The sequence below is a fragment of the Pogoniulus pusillus genome, chromosome 34 (assembly GCF_015220805.1).
Source record: "Pogoniulus pusillus isolate bPogPus1 chromosome 34, bPogPus1.pri, whole genome shotgun sequence".
Lineage (NCBI taxonomy): Eukaryota > Metazoa > Chordata > Aves > Piciformes > Lybiidae > Pogoniulus > Pogoniulus pusillus.
This window is the reverse complement of record NC_087297.1, coordinates 7,880,531-7,902,454: the sequence shown is the minus strand read 5'-3', so window position 1 is coordinate 7,902,454 and position 21,924 is coordinate 7,880,531. Positions and strand designations below refer to the sequence as shown.

General features: G+C 43.7%; 1 protein-coding gene across 1 annotated transcript in view; it reads right to left on the bottom strand.

Annotated features, from left to right (window-relative positions):
• SPIDR (scaffold protein involved in DNA repair) overlaps positions 1-21,924 on the bottom strand; it is a 199,134-nt gene that overhangs the window by 148,470 nt on the left and 28,740 nt on the right. Inside the window, exon 6 of the mRNA XM_064170710.1 lies at positions 4,085-4,341. Within this exon, the coding sequence (XP_064026780.1) occupies positions 4,085-4,341 (257 nt within the window). The remainder of the gene's footprint in view (positions 1-4,084; positions 4,342-21,924) is intronic.

Genomic DNA, 21,924 nt, shown 5'->3' with positions numbered 1-21,924 from the left:
TTCACAAATCACTTGCATTATTTGCCCAAGCGGTGTTGACTAAAGCCGAGGAACTGAAACTTTGTGGTGGAACATCTAAAGCCAGCACCTCTTGATCTGATTGCCCTGGCAATGCACCCCAGTATCAAACAGCACTAGTAGCACTTCCTTGTCAACTCTAAGCAGCTCATGGGTGCAGTACAATCAGTTTTGTTTAAATAAAGGAAGGTGGCTACGTGAGATCAGAAATAAAACCAGTGTTTGAGGTGAGGATGCCCAGGAGCAGTGGTAGTGACGGCTGTGAATGGAAGAGATGATACTTGGCTGCTAGCATGGCAGACTGGCACCTCCTACAGCACTGCCCCTCAGAACCTGTCTGGAACCACCAACGCCCCCAAATGATAAACACCACCTCACAGACTACCTGCTCACCTCTGTGGACCATGGTAGAAAGAACAACTTAGAGCCATTTTGGAAACAAAACTAAAGAGATACATTGAGACATACAAAAATTTGGCAAAAGGGCACACAACAGACCACTCAGCAGGCTTGAGGGGGGAGGAATTCCTTTTGTCCTGCTTTTTTTTTTATCTGCAAATATTAATCACTTGCAAAATCCCACTTAACTCCTTCCTAACAGAGAAGGACTGCAACACAGCCCATCAAATTTCACTCGTCATGAGCAAGGTTGCACACTGTGCATGTTCTTTTGGGGACAGAGATGGGTTTCTAGTTCTAGTTCTACTCAAAGGTGTTGAATTTACACTCAGATTTCTAACACTAGGCTCAGAAGAATTCATTTAAATCATCCATTACCACCTTGCTCCTGAAGATTTCTGGTGGTTTGGATACATTTGGATTTTTGTAGTGCATGAGAATACAACAGGATCAATACCCTTGGCTCACACCCAGGCAGCTACTTCCATGTTAGCACCAGGAAGATTCCAGGGGAGGACAGTAGTAACTTACTTGAATTTTAACATTGACTGTTACAGTTCTTTTCTTATTGCTTTTTTCACTTGGTGCTTTTTGTGGGTTTCTGGAGGGGCTGTGGGGTTTTCTGGTATTTGTGGGGGAAGGAGTTGTCTTGCTTGTTTGGTTGGTGTTTCTTTTTCTTGTTTAATTAGGGGGGGTTGTTTGGTTTTGGGTTTTTTTGTTTTCATTTGGGTTAGGTTAGGGTTTGGTGGAGGGAATGTTAGGGGTGGTTATCTTGTGTTGCACAGAAAAAAATCAGGTTGAAGTGTGCCTAAAGAACTTGAAAGAGACTGTTACACATGATATAGCATTTTTTTCTGAAAATATAAGCTACATTTTTAATCTCTGCTTTGGAAGACATCTTCAGTTATTTCATGCAGCAAGAAGATGAAAATAGAAATAACTCCTCTTGTCTTAATTGTGGAAGCAAACCCAAAAGAGGCCCATTGCACCCACATCAGGACTGTTCCATGAAGTAAGCATACTGATTAGGGTCTGGATTGGGAATAAAACCTCTCACATTGAGTGTCACACTGGAAAATGGCAGCTCTACCATCTCCACCATCTCCATTCAACCCATGCTTCCCCAGACCAGCCTGGGAAAAGATCCCAGCTAAGCACAGGCTCTTGGCTTTCCTCCACCTGCTGTGTAGTTCCAAATTTTCCAAGTGTTAGCCATGGGCCAGATTCAGCTTCCAGGATGATTTCCTCTGCTCACTGCTTTTTGTTCTAGTCATGACTGGCAGCAGATGCCAATGACTGCTACATAACTTTTAGCTAAATGACCAGAAAGAAGGCATTGTCATTCATCAGTCAAGATGCTGATAAACCTTTCCCCAAACCTGCCCTTAAACCCCAGCACTGAAAACCTGAGCTTTACTATCAAGGATGCAGATCCTTATAGGCATTGTTAGCAAACTAATGAAAATGTTCTCCATCAACAGTAAAAAGAAGAATGGGAAAGAGAGACACATGGAATGAATGTCCTAAACAGGAAGAGTGAAAAGATGACAATTACCTGGACAAGCAAAGCAACTAGATAAACACAACTCATAACTCAGGTATTTCCTGCCTGCTTTCCTGTTCCCAAAGGAACCCAAGGTGGAACCACAGTGAAAAGTCCTGCAAGCTCAGCTCCTCTGGCCACTCCAGACAGATTACATTCTATACAGTTGTGCTGGTTTGGTTTTATTTCTCTGTTTTTAAAGCTATTTATTCTCTCATACACTCTTTTCAGAGTATCTTTGCTGCAAAATATACTTTTGCACTAAGATTGTTGATAGTGGAGATCATCAGACCTCCAGAGATTGAGTCCAACTCCCCTGCCAAATATACGAAAAAGACAAAGCCACTGAAGGTAACGAACAGCTCCTGAGCAGAAAACTGCTGAAAGCTGGAAATGCATCTGGTAACATACAGGCACACAGGATGTCAGGGGTTGGAAGGGACCCAAAGAGATCATCCAGTCCAACCTCCCTGCCGGAGCAGGACCATACAACCTAGCTCAGGTCACATAGGAACACATTCAGACAGGCCCTGAAAACCTCCAGAGAAGAAGACTCCACAACCTCTCTGGGGAGCCTGTTCCAGTGCTCTGGGACCCTTACAGTAAAGAAGTTCCCCCTTATGTTGAGGTGGAACCTCCTGTGCTGCAACTCAAATCCACTGCCCTTTGTCCTATCCCAGGGAGCAAGTGAGCAGAGCCTGTCCCCCCACTCCTGACTCCCAGCCCTCAGATATTTACAGACACTTATTAAATCCCCTCTTAGTCTTTTCTTCTCCACTGTGTGCTTGTCCTGCATCCTATTACTTCCATACACATTTCCTTTTGGCCACTAACAGACACTTTCACGTGTTACAACTTTGCTCTGGCCTAGTACAGCCTGTGTGCTTTAATAGCAACAAAAGATAAAGCTTGGTTGCATGAGTAAAGCACTCTTAAGAACAGAAATCCCCAGTAATTAGGACTTTCTAATCTGTTTCTTCAGTTAGCCTTTTGAAATAGGCAAGAACATTTGCAGAGAGAAATAATGTCTGGCTATTTAACCAAAGTAAAGCTTTGCTTCTTTAATAATTGATTACTGCATGTGGAATCAGTTGAAAAATAGACATAAAGGGAAGAGCCACATTGTTAAAAGAACAGTAGATATCTCTAGGAGCACTGTGTGTGGTCTCTATAGCTTGAGGTGTAACTTCACATATACAGGTTAAGTTAAAGTGACTTTCATTAACTATTGGCAAGTGACAATTTCTGCACTGGAATTAGTAACAGAAAGAGTGATCTGTCAACATCAAGTTGTTGTTTGTTTTTTTTTCCAGCAGTTAGGTATCTTTTTAACAAATCTAATTAGTCACAGAGATGTACATTTTCAATTAAACAGTACATGACACCTTTGCCTAAACACCACTCTGTCCTGAGCAGTGCAATGATAACAAGCCACACCAGAAGTACGTCCACTTGCACATCTGTAAGGCATTGTAAAGCATGATTAGAAGTGCAAACACCACACCTAACTGGTGTGTAATCTCACAGAAGTGTAGGATCATGAGATTTCACCACGGATTTTGAAACTCAGCTGAGCTCTCTCTCGCCTTGTTTGCTCATTTACAAATAAACAACATTCTTCTAAGTTTTTGGAATGTGCATCTCTAAAATGTTTGTCTCAGAAATGCATTCCTACTCTTCTCTAGAAGCATAGAATCAGCCAGAGTTGGAAGGGACCATAAGGATCTTCTAGTTCCAACCCCCCTGCCATGGGCAGGGAAACCCTACCCTAGAGCAGGCTGCCCACAGCCTCATCCAGCCTGGCCTTAAATACCTCCAGGGACAGGGCCTCAACCACCTCTCCCTGGGCAACCCATTCCAGCTTCTCACCACTCTCATGCTCAACAACTTCCTCCTCACGGCCAGTCTGAATCTCCCCACCTCCAGCTTTGCTCCATTTCCCATATTCCTGGCACTCCCTTTTAGCCTAAAAAGTCCATCCCCAGCATTTTTGTAGGCCCCCTTCAGATCCTGGAAGGTCACAAGAAGGTCACCTGGGAGCCTCCTCTTCTCCAGACTGAATTTGACCGAAGGCATTGTTTTACTTAAAAGAAGAATGAAGATTTCCTTAAGCAGCACATTTACCTCAGCAGCTTCCTCTTCTTGGCAGACTCAGTGGGGGCTCGGGGAGCCCTGCCCGCCTGCTTGCTGGGGGTGCAGAGCAGGGCCTGTGCAGACCTCAGCCACTCACTGATGGGTCGTGCTCCATCACCCTCCGTGTCCACTCCTGTCCTCCAGTGGCATCTCTCCGTGGATCCCGGAGCCGTGGTCACCAGGCCTGCGTCTCCTTCTCCCACGCTGGCACTATCGGATGAATACTCAGAGATGTCTGTCACAGGTGCCTAAACAAACAGAAACACAAAAGCTGGTTGAGCAGACAGCTAGGGAGATGGCACACAGTTAGGGAAGCAGCTAGTGCTGTTCCCCAGGGAGCCACAAATTGAGTGCCAATTTATTACTATAACTTGGATATCTTTGCTGTAAATGGCATTTATCTTACCAGACAGAATGACAGAATTATAGAATGAACCAGGTTGGAAGAGGCCTCCAACATCATCCAGTCCAACCTAGCACCCAGCCCTATCCAGTCAATTAGACCATGGCACTAAGTGCCCCATCCAGGCTTTTCTTGAACACCTCCACCACCTCCCTGGGCAGCCCATTCCAATGCCAATCACTCTCTCTGGGAAGAACTTCCTCCTAATATCAAGCCTATATCTCCCCTGGCACAACTTGAGACTATGTCCCCTTGTTCTGTTGCAGTCCCATCACTGGGACCACCAGCACTAGCACAGATCAAGGAAGCTTGCACAAAGCCAGTCTGTAGAAGAGAACTCCAGCCCAACCCTTGAAAGAAGCAAAACCCAGTGCAAAACACTGTTCAGTTTTACATGGGGAACTGGAAACCCCCAAAGACTGATTGTAGTCCAGATCACATTGCCTCAGTCATAGCACAGGTGTCTCCCCCCACCTGTTCACAGATTGCACTGGGTTGGAAGAGACATTCAAAGGTCATCTTGTCCAACCCTCCTGTAGTCAGCAGGGACACCTCCAACTACCTCAGCCCGCCCAAGGCCTCTGGTCTAACACAGCAAGCAGCTTTCCACACAGGTTAACTAACAATTGACTCGAAGTTTAAAGATAAAAGAGGAACTGGAGGGAAATCACTGCATTCACTAATGCTGCTGTATGTCACTCATTAGTGTAATTGTCTGAAACCAACATTTCTGGACCGTGCATAGCAATGAGCTCAGCTCTTGCCAGTTCTTTAATGCATTCTTCACGTAAATGATGAGACACTGCATTCATGTTCTGAGAGCTCACCCAAGTACTCTGGCAATTGGAAGGACCTTTTAAAGTTATCCAGAGAAGGAGAATAGCTAAGAGAATGTAATTAATATCAGCCTGTTTTAAACACAACACAGTCAACATTTGTCCCCTGGCAACAATATTTCTCTGAAAACAAACTCCTTCCACACTGGCAAAGGGCCAGAAAGAGAAGGTTTCAAACAGTACAAGAGCAGTAAGCAAGCTCTTCATTCCTAAAGCACCATTCCAATGCACTCTCTTGCTTTGGGAATGCTTTAATTTTGCTATGATATGCACTGCACCTAAAAAAAAACCAAAGGATGCAAACCTGCATCTCTTGGAGAAAGCAAAATGTCTGCTTCAGATCTTCTGAATAAGCTCATCGGCTGGCACTAAGATCCTTCGGCACGCTGCAGTATGTCCAAATCTCCTCTTACTGACAAAAAATGGCCAATTCTACATAGAAATAACTCTTTTTTTTGGCAGATAGAGATCACTTGGTCTGTCATTTCCTTCTCTGAAGTTAATACATTTCTTCCCTTCTGTTATCTTACTCCAGTTTAGCTTCAAGTGGCAGAACTAATAGGGTTTCTCGGAAGGCACCCTTAGGGAAACAGACTTTAGCGGGTCACAGCGCCAAGTTATGTCAGAAATGGAACCAGTATTTGAGAGTTTCAGACTTTGATCACTGTACATACAAAGGAAAATTAATCTTGTGGCATTTCCTTTCCTCCTTGCCTCTCTCACATATCTTTAACTCTGGAAGTGTTTTCTATTATCCCCCGCCTGCTCTCTCATGAGCTTTTTTCCCTCTGTTCCGATTCCCTTACTCTTTTCAGAGCTAATTTACATTTCCCCTAACTAGCCTCTAATGGCAGTTCTCAGGATGGGTGGCAGATGATGTACTAACACACAGAGTGAACTTAGCAACTGTCCTGACACCTCTCCTTCAAACGCAGTCCTCCTTTCTGATAAGCAAGGCTCCACTTGCACTCCTGGGACTCTCGGCTGTCACTCATGCAAAGGGATTCAAATGCAGCAAACTTCTACAGGGAGTTAGTTACAGGTTGCAAAGCAATTTTTATACCTTGCATGGAACCCTCCAAAACCCAGAACGAGCAGAAAAGCCACTGGATTTGCTACAATGAATATTCACAAGCATAAATCACCAGAGCAGTGTGTCAAAGGCTCAGGCTATGCTAATGAATGCTTGAAGCTAACTCCACCAGAAGCTGGCTTGCAGGATTATAGGGAGTAGGGTAAAGGTAAAAGAAAAAAGCTTCCCCTTAATGAATCAACATAAAATTAATTCAAGTATTGTGCACACAGATAGTACAGGGTATTATTCAGCTCTGTAAAGATAATTCAAGATAGAAAGGACTTAAAGCTTGCAGTTCTCTTCAAAGCTTTGTGTTTTCTGGAGCTTCATCTGAAGCAGTGAAGTTCCTGCCAAATACTTTCCTAGTACCTTGAGAAATAATTTGGTTCTCAGTAAGATAGCTACTTTCACTCCAGCAAGATAAAATTCAGATACACCTTCAACACAAGAAACTGAATATTCAAGTGCAGAGCTAGGCGTGTGCTGCTCTCTGGGAGACACCAAGCTTGCTTCTCACGCAATAACCACAGCAACAGCACGCAAAATGGGCAAGATTGGGTAGCAGTGCGTGGGCAGAGATAACAGCATGACAAAAAGAACAACAATGAGAGACATAAATCACTAATGAGATATTTTAGGACTTGCAAGCCCAAACTGACACAGCACATTAAGTGGAATTTTCTATCTGGAAGAGCCACGCAGTGTTATTACAGAGACAGCATGTATTTAAAGTGGAACTCGGATAATGCCTAGTTGTTCAGCCAAGTGCAGCATTCCTCCTCAGCACATGTGCTCAGACCGCCTGATCTGCCCTAAATATTTATCAGTGGGGCTGGGCCAGCACACTAGGAAATGACAGGTCCTGCTCCACACACATTGGCATGTTGTGGCTGCCATTGCAGGACACTGAGCCATAGGCTCTTCAAAGCCATGACAACAGCCACCTCAAGCATCTCTCTGAAGTCTCCAAGAGCCACCACTGAGCTGACAAGAGGTTTAGCTTCTTTCTCCCTCATCAGCCACTGCAACATCTCCCTTCACACAAACATGGGAATGGACTTTTGCTATCTCCTAGACGCCACCACCCCTAGGCTGGAATGCAGTCGTTATTAACACACAAAATCATTTATGCCAAGCAGCAAAGAAGAATGCTTTATCTAGTGAATATGGAAGAGACATGTAGGGAGCAACACTGTAATTATTCAAAGCAGAAGCTGGTCACAGGCTGCACCCTCATCTCCTCATAATAGTGTTGTGAGACCTTTAAACAAGTGGTTAGGACTTCTCTCCTATGACTAATTCAAAAGGATTCACTGCATCCAGCAGCCTAGTGCTTCCTATCATAAAGGAAATTGATTCATGATTATCTCTGAAGGAAGAAGGAGAGCTACTAGACCTTAAGCACCACTGCTGACTGCTGGGCTTCCCTTTGGAGAGCTCCTGGGGAAGTCTTACTCATGTATGACCCAATTTATTCTGCAAACTGTCAAAAACTACAGCTGCAGAAGCTAAGGTTACCCCAACTACGATTCAGTTCAAAGGAAAAATACCAATAGCTAAACCAAAGGCAAATGGGACACTTTCAGGGATGCCTTCATGAGTTGAAGGATTTCATAGAATTGGTCAGGGTTTGGAAGGGACCACAAGGGTCATTTAGTTCCAACCCTTCTGCCATGGGCAGGGACACCCTACCCTAGAGCAGGCTGCACACAGCCTCATCCAGCCTGGCCTTAAACACCTCCAAGGATGCAGCCTCAACCACCTCCCTGGGAAACCCATTCCAGGCTCTCACCACTCTCATGCTCAACAACTTCCTCCTCACGGCCAGTCTGAATCTCTCCACCTCCAGCTTTGCTCCATTCCCCCCAGTCCTGTCACTCCCTGAGAGCCTAAAAAGTCCTTCCCCAGCTTTTTTGTAGGCCCCCTTCAGAACCTGGAAGGCCACAAGAAGGGCATCTGGGAGCCTCCTCTTCTCCAGACTGAACAGCCCCAACTCTTTCAGTCTGTGCTCACAGCAGAGCTGCTGCAGCTCTCTGAGCATCCTCCTGGCCCTGCTCTGGACACACTCCAGCAACTCCACACCCCTCCTTGTAATAGAGGCTCCAAAACTGGATGTAGTATTCCAGGTAGGCTCTCACCAGAGCGGAGTAGAGGGGGAGAATCACCTCCCTTGACCTGCTGGCCACACTTCTCCTGCTGCAGCCCAGGCTCTGCTTGGCTTTCTGGGCTGCAAGTGCACACTACTGGCTCATGTTAAGCTTCTCATCCACCAGCACCCCCAAGTCCCTCTCCTCAGGGCTGCTCTCCAGCCACTCACTGCCCAGCCTGGATTTGTGCTTGGCATTTCCTCAACCCAGCTGCAGGACCTTGCACTTGGTCTTGTTGAACTCCATGAGGTTGGTTTGTGCCCACCTCTCCAGCCTGTCCAGGTCTCTCTGGATGGATCCTTTCCCTCCAGCCTGTCTGCTGCACCACTTAGTTTGGTGTCATCAAACTTGCAGAGAGTGCACTCAATACCTCTGTCCATGGCACCAACAAAGATGTTGAACAAGACTGGTCCCAGGACTGATCTCTGAGGGACTCTGCTTGTCACTGGCCTCCACTTGGCCATGCAGCCATTGACAGCCACTCTTTGGGTACGGCCATCAAGCCAGTTCTTTATCCATCTCATGGTCCACCCATCAAACCCATGTGTCACCAGCTTGGAGACCAGGATGTGGTGTGGGACAGTTTCAAAGGCCTTGCTCAGGTCCAGGTAAATGACATTTGAAAGAGCTTTGACATAATTGCAGGAATTGCTAGAATGATATGGCTGCTGTTGAGTATGACCAGCAGTTGTCTTCCGATGCTGGGCTCCCTGCACAGTTTGTGACACCAAGAAAAGGTGTGGAGGGTGGCACGGTCAGGAATGCTTGCTTCAAAGAGCAAGAAAGTTCAGGTGCAGCACACAGGCCCACAAAATGGTGTTTTATATCACACATGAAATAACAATTAACAAAACAAATAACTTCTATCACCATTTATCAGCTCCTGTATCTTGTGGACATCACAGCACCTTGAAGTGGAAAACGAGGTGACAATCAGGACCACATGCAGTACTTTTTTGGCTTTGCATTCTTTTTTTGTCAAGGGAGAGATGCGTGTTTTTGTTTGCTCTGAGCTCTCACACGTAACCCTGTACACATACACCACTGGCAGGCAATATCCTGCACACAGCACTAATGCTTTCAGAAAGCAAGAATGCAAAACATATTAGAGTAAGATTTTGCACACAAACCTCATGAATATCTGTTCTCTCAAAGAAAATCTTTGGGAGAGGAGAGATTAAAATCACAACAAAATGGACTTTTTATAGACCTAGTGACAAGATGGTATTTTACTGACTTTTTTTTTTGAGCCAGTGGTAAGGAAGATGAAATCAAAGCTGTAAGTTCTAATCCTGAGCAGAAACCTCAGCTTCTACAAGGCAAACAGGTTTAGCAGGCTATACCTCTGGAGATACATCCACAAGCTGTTCCAGCCTGCCTCTCCCAGAACAGGTTGTTCTAAGGCATGGATCAGCCAACCGAAACAGGTGAGGCTGTCTTCTCAGCCCAAGTGCATATTTCTTTACACAAAATAAGGCAGTAAAGCAAAAAGCACTGCATTTATTTCTTAGTGTACTCCAAGTGTAGTATTAAAGAGCAACTCGGAAGGTAAACTGGAACAAAATGCCTGTGAGCCAGGCACAAAAGCAGGGAAGAATAGGAGAGGAGAGTAAGCTAGAAATGGGCATGAAGCAGAAGCTTGCCAACAGTGGTTAAGGGACCCTGATTTGCGCTGTATGGAGAGTAAGGAAAATCCTGCTGCCATCTTGGCATCCGCAGCATTTATGCTGCAACCGCACCTCTTACAAGCATCACTTTTAGTAGTTAAATGGAGGCTTAGCATTAGGAAGTCACTGTCACTTCCTAATACTCTGCACTACCACTGATCTCTCCATCAGCCTGTGACCAGATGAACAGTCAAATTCTACAAGACCCAACAACACTGAAAAACATCAATACGGATAACCCAGGAGCGCTTTTTTCTGCTTTGCCTGGTTTTACTCTTTTCCATCACACAAGGACACCCTCCGTTTCTCTCAGAGAAAATAACTGGCTGTTAAAGACAATTTGGACCAATTTAAGCATACTGTTAGCCAGCATTACAGCCAAGTGGATTACTGTAACCCTTGCTCTCCATTCCTTCCTTAAAAAAAAAAAGAAGAGGGGAGGGGGGAGACGCCACTTCACATGTTACATCTTGCAAACTATTCAAGGACAGAACCAGGGCTCCTCTCCTGCAACTGCACATTATCCCACGCAGTCGAGCTCTCATCTTGATAAGGATTCTCCAGATGACAGTCTCAAGTTTTCAAATATAAATACCTGACTCTGATAGGGCAGGCAGATAATTACATCATTTCGCACAGAAGCCTCAACATTATGCACTGAAGCCTGGGCACACGAGAAAATTACAGTCAGCTTAAAATACCACTTAAACAGGGTTTAGTTCTTGACACAGAAATTGTTACTTTCATGTTTCCAAGGAACAGATGTTATCACGTGGTTTGATAACCTACTTTCACATTCTTTGTTTGTAGTTATTCAGTCAGTTTCATTTATTAAAGTCAGTGGATTCAGGCCATGAAACCTCAGTTTTATTGTCTCTATTTTAGGTGATGCTATGGTAATCATCCAGGTTCAAGCTTGGATGTAACAAGAGGACTCAACTGAAAGGCATGATTAAAAGCCAAATTATTATTTATGAGCTAAACCCTAAAGCGCCTAGACTAAACACCTGCAGGATTCAGTAGGAACTGTTAAGGGAGGAAATATATTTCCATCTTCAAGCAACTCTTTTGTTTTGTTCCAAGTCTCCAGAGAGAACACATACTTGCAATGAGAGGTAATATTTTTTTACTAGACAACCTGATTTAACTGTGGAGAAAACAGACAAGCTTTCAGAATTGAGCCTCTCTCTATGTCCCAAAAGTCTGTCAGGGTTTTTTTCCTCTAAATAGAGAACTTGGTAAAATAGTTATCTAAATCAAGTTATCTAAATAGATAACTTAGATAAATGAAATATTTCCTTATAAAATCTCTTTAGCCCATACAGCTGTGAATAACAATCCTGCAAGCTCTACAACACAGAATCATAGAATGGCTAAGGGTGGAAGGGACCTTAGTGAGCATCTACCCAACCTCATCACCATGGGCAGAGACACCTTTCAACTGCTCAAAGCCTTACCCAACCTAGCTTTGAACACCCCCAGGGAGGAGGCTCACAATCTCCCTAGGCAACTTGTTGCAGAGTCTCACCACCTCTGTACTAATGAACCTCTTCCTAAGATCCAGTGTAACCCTACTCTCCTTCAGCTTTTAAAACCATTCCCTCTAATCCTATCACCAAATATTCTTATGAAAAGACCCTCTGCAGTGCTCCTGTAGAGTGCCTTCAGGCACTGGCAGGCAGCTCTAAGGCCTCCCAGAGTCATCTTCTCTCTCTTTCTCATAAAGAATTGATGAGAAAACACCTCTCAGTAGTGTGACTGTTTAGACCAGAGACTGTAAAGCATCTTTGCTATTCTGTTTTCTCTCCAGAAGCAGGTGATCACGGCAAGCACGTTCTTTCTGAGACGAAACAAAACAACTCCACGGAAAGAAACTACACGAGAGCTTGCACACAGGTATCCAGCTAACAACAAACTATGCACACTGACTTCTCATCTTCGCTTGATCTGCCTGCAGCTTCCTGTGAAAGCCCTTACAGAAGCACTCATCAAAAAAAGGACAGCAAAGGAAACAAAAAGAGGGATGAAACACAACCGGCACTGTTGTATAACACACCAGTGCAATACGGGCATCAATTCTGCAATAATGCTCAGCACTGAGTGGAAGTTCTTTTGCTCACTATTTCCACAGAGGCACACAGGCACTTCTTAGAACCCAGCCCCTGCCCTCGCAGCTCCAGCAGCGGCGGCGTTCGCGGCTCCGGCGCTGGCAGCTGCAGGAGACACCGGGCTGCTGGGCAGCGCAGCACATTACACTCATTTTCTTCTACTCCCACTCACTCCGCATTCTTCTCACTTGACTGTTCTCCCCTTTGCCCCATTTATTGCTCCACAGTGCCTGCAGTACTGCCCTCAAAGCCTAAAATAGTCACTTCATTTCTTCCCTCCTCTTCATTTCTTTCTTCTTGTGACCCCTTTCCTCCTCTCCAAAAGTCCTGCCACAACCTTCTTTTTCTAGATCACTGTTTCACATTTTTTGCACTGTTTAAACTATTTGAAACAGCAAACGTTTCAGGGCAGGAAATACCTTCCCTTGTCTGAAATACAGTGTCAGTGATGACAGTATGTGTGTGAATACAAAAGCACCACCCTCACCTAAACTGATTTTTAATGAGGACGAGAGCACCTATATGCAGGGTGAAGAAATAGAGGGCCCAGTTAATTGCCCTTCCAAATGAGCCAAAGAACACTAAACAAGAAAACTAGTTTAAAAAAAAATACATTAAATGTACTCTGCTAAAATTAATTCTGCCTGGAGGAAGAACAAAGGAGAAGGAGCACCACACTAAGTTTACAAGTTTTCTTTCAGATCGTGTGCCTAAACTTTGAAGGAGCAGAAAGAAAATAAAGTTACTGTCAATTGCGTAAAGCACTGTAACTGAAAATTGCCATGCTGTTATAAACGCACGTTTTACAGCAAGAGTCAGAGGTGCTAACTGCTGCAACACTGTCTTAAGTTTGACACTTAGTTGTGCTGATTGTTCGCAGGGCCTCAGAGGATTCCAAAAGGCAGATGGGTTAAAGCGCCCCTGAGATGGAGAGGAGAACAAAGCCACGTGTGTCACTTCACACAGCCACACGACTGCCAGAGCGTGGGGATAACACACATCACAGGGCACATGGAGACAATCAGATACTGAAAACTTGCATAGTAAATAAGCATACCACATAAACATGCTAGGAAGAACACACTTGAAGTGTCCCACTAAGGCAGTAATTACAGAGAACCCTTAAACTAGGTGAACTGCAAAGTCTCTAAGGACTGTCTTGCATGGCAAACTTGCAAAGGGAAGAGCTCTGAAATCCAAGCATCACTCGTTTGTACTAAGCAATTCCTTATAAGGATTATAAAGCTTGCATGAAGTAGGAAGATTTAAAAGAATTAAGGTAATGCTTCTAAATCGCAGGCAAAGACAAAGAGCCTCAGTGCATATCTGCATACTTCGACGCACTTTAACCAGCAAGAGCCGACCGGTTGCCACAGCAGTCCCCAGCATCTTTTGGCTCCGAGCCTCCACTATCTCAAACCAGATCAAGAGGTTGCGATGGCTCAATTTCACTTCCATTCTTAAATCAATGCTTGTTTTACTTCAGAAAGGGCATGTGTGTGTAGTCAAAGCACACAGAACTGTCTCTTCCCTTTCTATTAGGGTAGCACCTGTCAATGTGCATTTACACATGGAAAATGCAACCTCTGCAAGAATCAGAGGTGCTGTCCAACCCACCCCACTTTCTGGTATTGTTTAGTTGGGTTTTTTTGGATGTTGTTTAGTTTTGTTTTTAATGTAAGACAGTGACAACATAGTGCTAAAACAGTACATGTTAATTCATCTTCTAGGCAGAGCATACAGTATGTCCTTCAAGATACTACGAAACATTCCTTACTTCTTTTCCTCTTCCCAAGGTAAAATACACTCATGTGACATTTGTCCTTCACACCAAAGCCTGCAGCTAGCAGACTTTTAAAAGCACTGAAAACCTGTTGTTTTTTCTCTTGAATTTCTCAGTGAGCATTTGCATTCCAATCAAAAATTGCAAGTTTCGTATGAAGCAACTAAAAATGCTGCACAATCTGCAATTTCCTGAAACGTTTGGGGCCACAAAGCCAGCCCCAAAGTTTGTTCTAAAAGTAAAAGGCACAAAACTGTTTGGTACTAAGCAGCAGCTAACTCTAAAACACGAGCAGTTAGAGGTCTCACTTTGGGAGCTGTGCTCAGCACTGAGGAGCTGGGTTGGGAGGAGAGCACAAAGCCAAGTTGAGAGAGGAGAGGGACAGTGGCAGCAGCTTTGAATCACAGAATGTCAGGGGCTGGAAGGGACTTCGACAAAGTCCTCAAACAGTTCTGGGCATCCAGCTGCACCACTTTTAGGAAGTGTGTGACAGGCTGCTCTTGCCTAAATGCAGAAGTGCAAGTGTTGGTGTCCACTGTATCAAATTTGTGCTTGTCTTACTGGCAACTATTTTAATTGCAGGTTTTTTTCTGAGCAGTTAAACAGCAGTCTATGGTGTAGTCAATACTTCAGTAGCATGAACAGCTCCCAGAGCCTATTCTAATTGCACTATTTTCTATTCCCCACTGCAAATTACCAGAGTTACTTGGGCATATAGACACATGAACTGCCCTCTGGATCGTATGTATTCCTCAGCTCACAGCAACAGTAAATCCATTTTGGACAGAAAGATGGGCAAGTCACTCTAGCAGAGTTGGGGTTGTGTTTTGGTTTGTTTTTTAAATACTAATACTTTTTTTTTTAAACCCAGTCTTTTAAAATCCAAAGAATTCCACATACCTTCAAGGGTCATTTTCCAGGACACAATATAGGGCAGAACTCGCTACAGCAAGATCTTAGTTTCTATTTGTCAAAAGCTGAGTCAATTCATCTCTATTGCTGCTATACTGATTTAAACTCCAACTCACACAGGCAATGGCAGAATGGCAAGTTCCTTTTCTTTCCCCCAGAGGTAATAGTTCATTCAAAGCAAAGTACACATTAATAACAAACGCCACTAAAATAAAGCAAAACCTGCAGTCAGTTAAGAAAATTCAGAATAAACCCAAACAGCTGTGTCATCTAATGGTGCAAGATGATTTAGTCTAGGCATAAAGGGGAATAACTCAGGATTCAGACAAGAATATGTGGAAAAGATAGGGCCTCAGTTTTTAAATCTGTCAAAGTAATGCAAGAGTCCACTCGCAGCATTTAAACCCTTGGTTTCCAAAAGGCTGACTTCAGGTTTCCACTGGAGCTACTGCAATTCAGAGCATTAATATAGCACATACCAAGGCTTCAGGATAAAAATCCTTTTGACATGTTTATTGACATCTACTGCAGCCAAATTTACACTTGGAAATCTTAGACATTTCAAATACATTTTCCCTCCATACTGCCAAAAGTAAATGGATTCTGTTCTCTGTTCATCACTTAGGAGGGAGGATTGTCTACATCACAAGCTGACCATTTGTATCAATTTGTTAGAGTGCCACCAAACAAGTGATTTCCCTCCCCCCCCCCCCCCCCCCCCCCCGTCCTTGAAAATTGCATCACTACAGTCCAATGCAAGTTCTATTACTCCTGGAACATGCTTAGAGAAGAAACACAAAGCCTACCCCATGCAAAACAGCAAAAGTGTACCATTACATTCAGACTACCTGACAAGACAGACACTTGTAAAGGAAAAGGTGCTGAAGAAATTGAAAATTCAACTGAACAAGTTACACACACCCTAAAACACCACAGTGAAAAACACATGTGTATGCACACACCCCATAACAGCCTTAGCACAGGCATTTACATTTCTTTGTTCAGACAAACCTGTCCTTTGCTGCTTAGGAAACATCACAGTTCTTTTCTACCCTGTTTCAGGTTTGTCTGTGTACATTTTTATACACCTACTGTTAACCTGTTAGCTTATTCTGCCTAATCTATGAGGATTCTGGCTATAAAGGGGTTCCCAAATTCACTCTATTTTGCAGAACAGCAACCACTGTTATCTTCACTAACAACTATATAAGGCTGGCTGGAATAATTCAACACGAAAATTACTGAACAGAAAAGGAAGAACAGCATAGGCTGAAACTAGACGAATGCACCAAACATACAATTCTCCTTGCCCCTGAACCTCCACATCACTCCACTACACACACACATTCCCTAGAAATTAGTTTCAAATATAGAAAAATATCTGCAGAACTTTGCTGGCAGCTGATTTTGCATTTAAAGGGTTTAAAAAACCTAGCACACAAAACCAGGGAGCAACAGCAGGGATGCTTTCTCACATTCCAAACCTCAAAACTTCAGGACAATATCCCAAGAGGCTTTATTGCTTCACATGATGCTATACTGATAAACCAGGATTTCTGAAGGCATTAAACCATAAAGCCTGAAGTCCTGAACTGCAAGTATGTAAGTCCAGGAAAAACAGAGGCAGATCATAAAAGCCTATTTTATTGGACAACCATTTAGAAAGCACAGCGAAAGGAGAGGATCCAGGAGGCATAAATCCGGTGTTTCTGAAAGCAGCACTACTGGATTTATGTGCATGGGCTTTCTAGATACTAAAATGTTACCACATAGCATGGCCAAGGCTGTGAAGACTGAGTGCACAAATCTGGCCTCTCTCTGGATACAGCCTTGGCAGAAAGATGCACAGAAGTCTGAAGTAGGTTGACAGAGTACATGAAAACAGTTCAGGGGAAGCAGAGGAACACTATTTGCTGTAGATGGCAACCACCACCACCAAAAGTGTTCTGATGACTGATAAAGTAAACTTGATCCAGAAGATTTCTAGAGAGAGAACAACCCTGAACTTACAAAACAAAAGTCCTGGGAGAAATGTGGGGAATTCCCTCTTTCAGATACAGGAGAGGAAGCTGTAGCTGTAATAGAACCCGAGGATCTACTTTAAAAGACACATGACGTCCATCAAGCACTGCCTGAACATGTGAACCTTCACAACAAAATGTGCTCCAGTGGTGTAAGCAAAGGACTGAGTCAGAAGGTCTGACATTTAAGACTGGATCTAACATCAGTTCCTGTGGTTTGCAGAGATGCTGTTTAGGACAAAATTTTCACAAGTGACTCTCAACTGCCTCTGGCAGCTTGGCTCTCAAGGTTTGTTTTTTTCCTTTTGCACAGATGTTAGACTTTTGGAAGTCCTCATTTAGTTAGCTTGTCAAAACAGACTATTGATCACTTTGATAATTTCACGAAGGCTGTAACAGAAAAAACTGCATTAGAAGTGTTCTATGCATGCAAATACATAAGGTTATCCTCAGATGTAAAACTAGGACTTTTATTCCAAGAGTCCATTTATAGCATTTAGACAAATCTAAGGGGTCAGTCAAAATCTTCCACTACTGTCCCCAAAGCCTCCTGATGAATCCAGCTTTTTTTTCAGTACCTAGCATTTGAAGAGTTTCTTAAAGCACTCCTTCTGGACATACTCAGGTGCAATGCAACTCTGCAGGCTCATGGCTTATATCACATTTAAGCCTGTGAGTACAAAACTGGCACTTCTGTACCTACATTTGTTTAGGGGCTAGATTCAGTAGGTGTGGTTTTATACCCTGCAGAGATTTCCAATCAGCATGCTTGCAGTGGAAAGCACATCCACAGCAGTAAACATGTAACTCCTCTGTAATGCATCAGACGTTTCAGCCTAAGCAGTGAGAAATCCATACTCCAGCAACAGTCTTTAGCTTAAGAGAGTTTAAATCCTTCCCTCAGGAAAGTGCTCAGCCTGACAAGCAAATCATTAGAAGGTCATTTCTACATCTCCCTTAAAGGCTGGACCACTGTGGAAGAAACCACAAGATTTGAAGGTTCTTTAAGAGCTCCAATCCCAGCTCCACATCAAACAGGCTTTAGACAAAATGCAGGAACACCAGGGAGCTTAAGCGTTCCTTGGTTAGGAAGACAGTAGCTGGCAATCCTGGTCTTTAGCACTTAAGCTCTTCTGTTCAGTGTATACAGGATACAGACATCTAGACCTAAGTCTGATGGCTGTTCTGCAGGCCAGGACTGAGATTCCTGCAGTTCTGGCATGCCGATCGGCTGCGCCGCAGAAAGCAGCCCAGTCCTGAGCTGCCTCCCAATGCGCTGCAGCGCTTTTTGGAAAGCCACACAACTCCCAACAGGCAAATCTCCCCATGTCAACACTGAGCACAGCAAATCTGCAACAATTCAGTCCTCTTTAGCTGCCTAACCAGACTTCAATTACTGCTGCTTGGAATTTTACACTGACACCGCGTGACCAAGCACAATTCCATTGGATTTTCATTTGTTAGTTAGATGAGTCCCTCTCCAATTCCATACTTTCTCAACTCAGTGCAGAAGTTCAAGCTGTGAAACCAGCACTGGATTTTGCAATGCATTCAAGGACTTTTAAAAACATATCTCAAATACATCAAAGTGGTCAGAGAAGTTAGTACTCAATAGGAAGTTGTTTCTTGAAAGGAAATTGCAAATTTCAGTCAAAGAGGAAGATGGAGAGTTAGAATTAACTAACTGTTCCAAAGCCTTCAGAAAGCAGGAAGGGTTTGTGAAGGTTGTGTGAAGAAACTGCACGCAACCACATAAACAAGCTCGGTTTAGGACTTTGCCAGTAACTTCAGAATCTCTCCAATGAAAAGAAAAACACACAACCGAAAACCCAACAAAAACAAATGTCTCCCATCAAGCTGCACATAATTTGCAAGGGTGTCCATTATGTCCTTTCAGACTGTCACAGTGAGATCTATTTATTTACCCATTGGACAGGACAGACAGAGATACTTCAAAGTGGCTAAACAAAAACCTTTGGGTTCTGCACCTCTTCTGTCATACAGTGCCTAACAAGGGAGGGTACTTGACAGCAGGAGGCTTGCTATAGTATCATAAAAGGATTTGGGTTGGAAGGGACCTTATAGTTCATTTAGTTCCAACCTCCCCCGCCATAAGCAGGGACACCTTTCACTAGACTACGTTGCCTGAGGCCTCATCCAATCTGGCCTTGAACACCTCCAGAGAGGAGGAATCCGCTACCAACCTGGGCAGTCTTTTCCAGTGTCTCACCACCCTCACTGTACAGAATTTGTTAGCCAGTCTAAATCACCCCTCCTCCAGCTTAAAGGCATTCATCATTGGCTTATCAATACAAGTCCCTCCCCAGCTTTCTTGTAGGCTCCCTTCAGGTATTGGAAGGCTGCTCTAAGGTCTCCCCAAACTTTCTGCCTTCTCTTCTATATTCTGTTGAAGTTATCCCTCTCACTCAGCTTTCCAGCATTCAAGTATCTAGACTTCTCCAGAGATCATTTTAATGCACATTCAGCCAGCAGCAAAGCAACTTGTATTACAATTTGGCCAATTAATCCATTTAGCTTAACCTATATTTATACCCAGTATGCCAACTATGGGAGTCTGGCCACAAGCACAGAAAAGGCAACGGGCTGGGCAGATCTTTGGTCTATCCCAAACAGCCATTCTCACATCCTACCAGAAAATGTTCCTCTGCAGCCAGCAGAGAGCTGCATGCTTGCAGGGTCATTTAAATACGCAAATTAGATTTAAAAGGTACCAACTAAAGACTATTCTCAAACATGTGGCCAGCAATGAGACTCACTTTGCCTTTCACAACCCACAACACCCACTCCAATCTGTAACTACATGTATAGAGCATTGGCATAACCTTGCCAATTACCTTGGTACTGTACCTGAATGTAACTGGGATTGTGCCCAGCTGACAGACACAGCTTTTGCTGTAATACCATGATAGCATGGGCTTGGCATGATTAGATCATACAGGGTACCTTGGCAGTCAGGCAGCAGCTCCACCACCTGAGCTGAAGGCCAAGCCATCAACAGTTATCTGCATATTTTTACACAGGCTTTTCCATTTATTATGTTTACTTTGCTGCCCTTACCTTCGTGCTGTACCAACATCCCTATGTAAAGTCTGTATGCCCAGTAAGCTGTGAGCAAACATGCAGTAACAGGCAATAAACTCTAGCCTTTCTGTGAGTGCTTTGCAAACATGATGCTGAGTTTCTCACGCCCGATGGAGTATCATGGACCACCAAAAGGAAGCCTGAAAACTGTCATGTGCATGTGCCTTGGAACCACAGATCTGCTCACTTCTGAACTCTGGGCCTTACTGTGTGAGATCCTTCTAACCTTCTCAAATTTCATTCTCAGCCAGTTTCAATTCTTCTCCCAACAGTTTTTAACCTTTTAGCTCAAGACCAGTTAGCTTGAGATGACAACAAAAATGCACCATACATACAAAAATGAAACTCATGCACCTGGCTCTATTTGACACAACTGCCTTTCTGGTGTTGTCCTTTATTCACTATGGGACATCTGCCCCTTCCTTTCCTTTCTATTCATCCTCCTTGCAGAAAAGAGATGCCCAAAATCACTGGGCAAAACATGAAACAGGGCAGAAGTAAATACTGGAACTGTACATCAATGAGAGACTTACTTTAAAATGCTGTTAGCATAATGAAGGTCTGCAAGAAAAAGCACTTACTGTGTTTTATTAAAATGATAGGACTATCACCAGTGGTGCAGTGTATAAATTACAACACTGATGTGTTGGTTGTAGCAGCACATTTTTCCCACTTTAAGGATGAATCTGAACAAACCAGAAACCTACATTTAGCTTGCATAAAATGACAGAGACAGTAGCTGAGCTGGGTATTTGAGGAACTATGAGGACAAGTTCACCCAGCTCATTGTTTAGAAGAGATGCTCTCTGGAGGCCAAGCTTCTGTACTGTGCATGGAACGAGTTGCTTTCCACACCCACCAATCTCTCAAAAGCTTTAGGAGGCTGGGTGGACTAAAAACAACTCCTGACAGCTTCAGAACCACGTGCAGCTTCAATCACAGATCAACAGTAAACTAAATCAATCTACTGAATGTTTGCACCATGATGATGGGAGGCAGCAAGAAACAACACACAAATTGCATCTTTACAGGTTTAGAAGAAGAAAAAGGAATTTGCAGCAACATTTCTCTCTTCCCTGCTCTCACCAGCCCCCCAAAAATGTAAATCACAGATCCCTGTACACTCCTGCACAATGGCTTTAACATGCTGAGTGATGAGAGGTGATGATGATGATGACTACAGGCCATACTATGCATCTTCAGAGGGCTTTCAGTTCAGCACTGAGGGGCCAAATGGGGCTACCGTGTATCTAGACTATTTCACCCTGATTAAAGGTGTAATTATGTAGTTAGTCATAATAGCTGCCATACTTTAAAAGAAACCCACCTCTCCTTGAGGGGAAGGGAAGGAAATTAAGCTACTTTATTCATCCAAACACACTCTCAGTTAAATTCAAATACAGCATGTGGACTAGATAAATACAGTGACACACAGCCACAAACACTTAGTAATCCAAGATAGAACAAGGAGATGAGTCTTTTAACCTATAATCTTTGCAAAGGGAAACTAAATCTTATGATTAAGAGTTCTGTCATATCTCTGCAGGTATCAGTGGAGGCTGTGTGTTTTCTTCTCAACTGTCCTAAGAAATTCATGCTGCTTTTAGGGACCAAATATGAGCAAAGACACTGCAAACATCAGGTCTGACAGAGAGCTTAAGAGATTTACTCGTTTAGACAGCACATAACTTCTATGGGTATCCACATATACAGTGCACAGAGAGGTAGGCTGACATTAGGAATATTTTTCAGCACAAAACAGAAGTCTTTGCCTTCT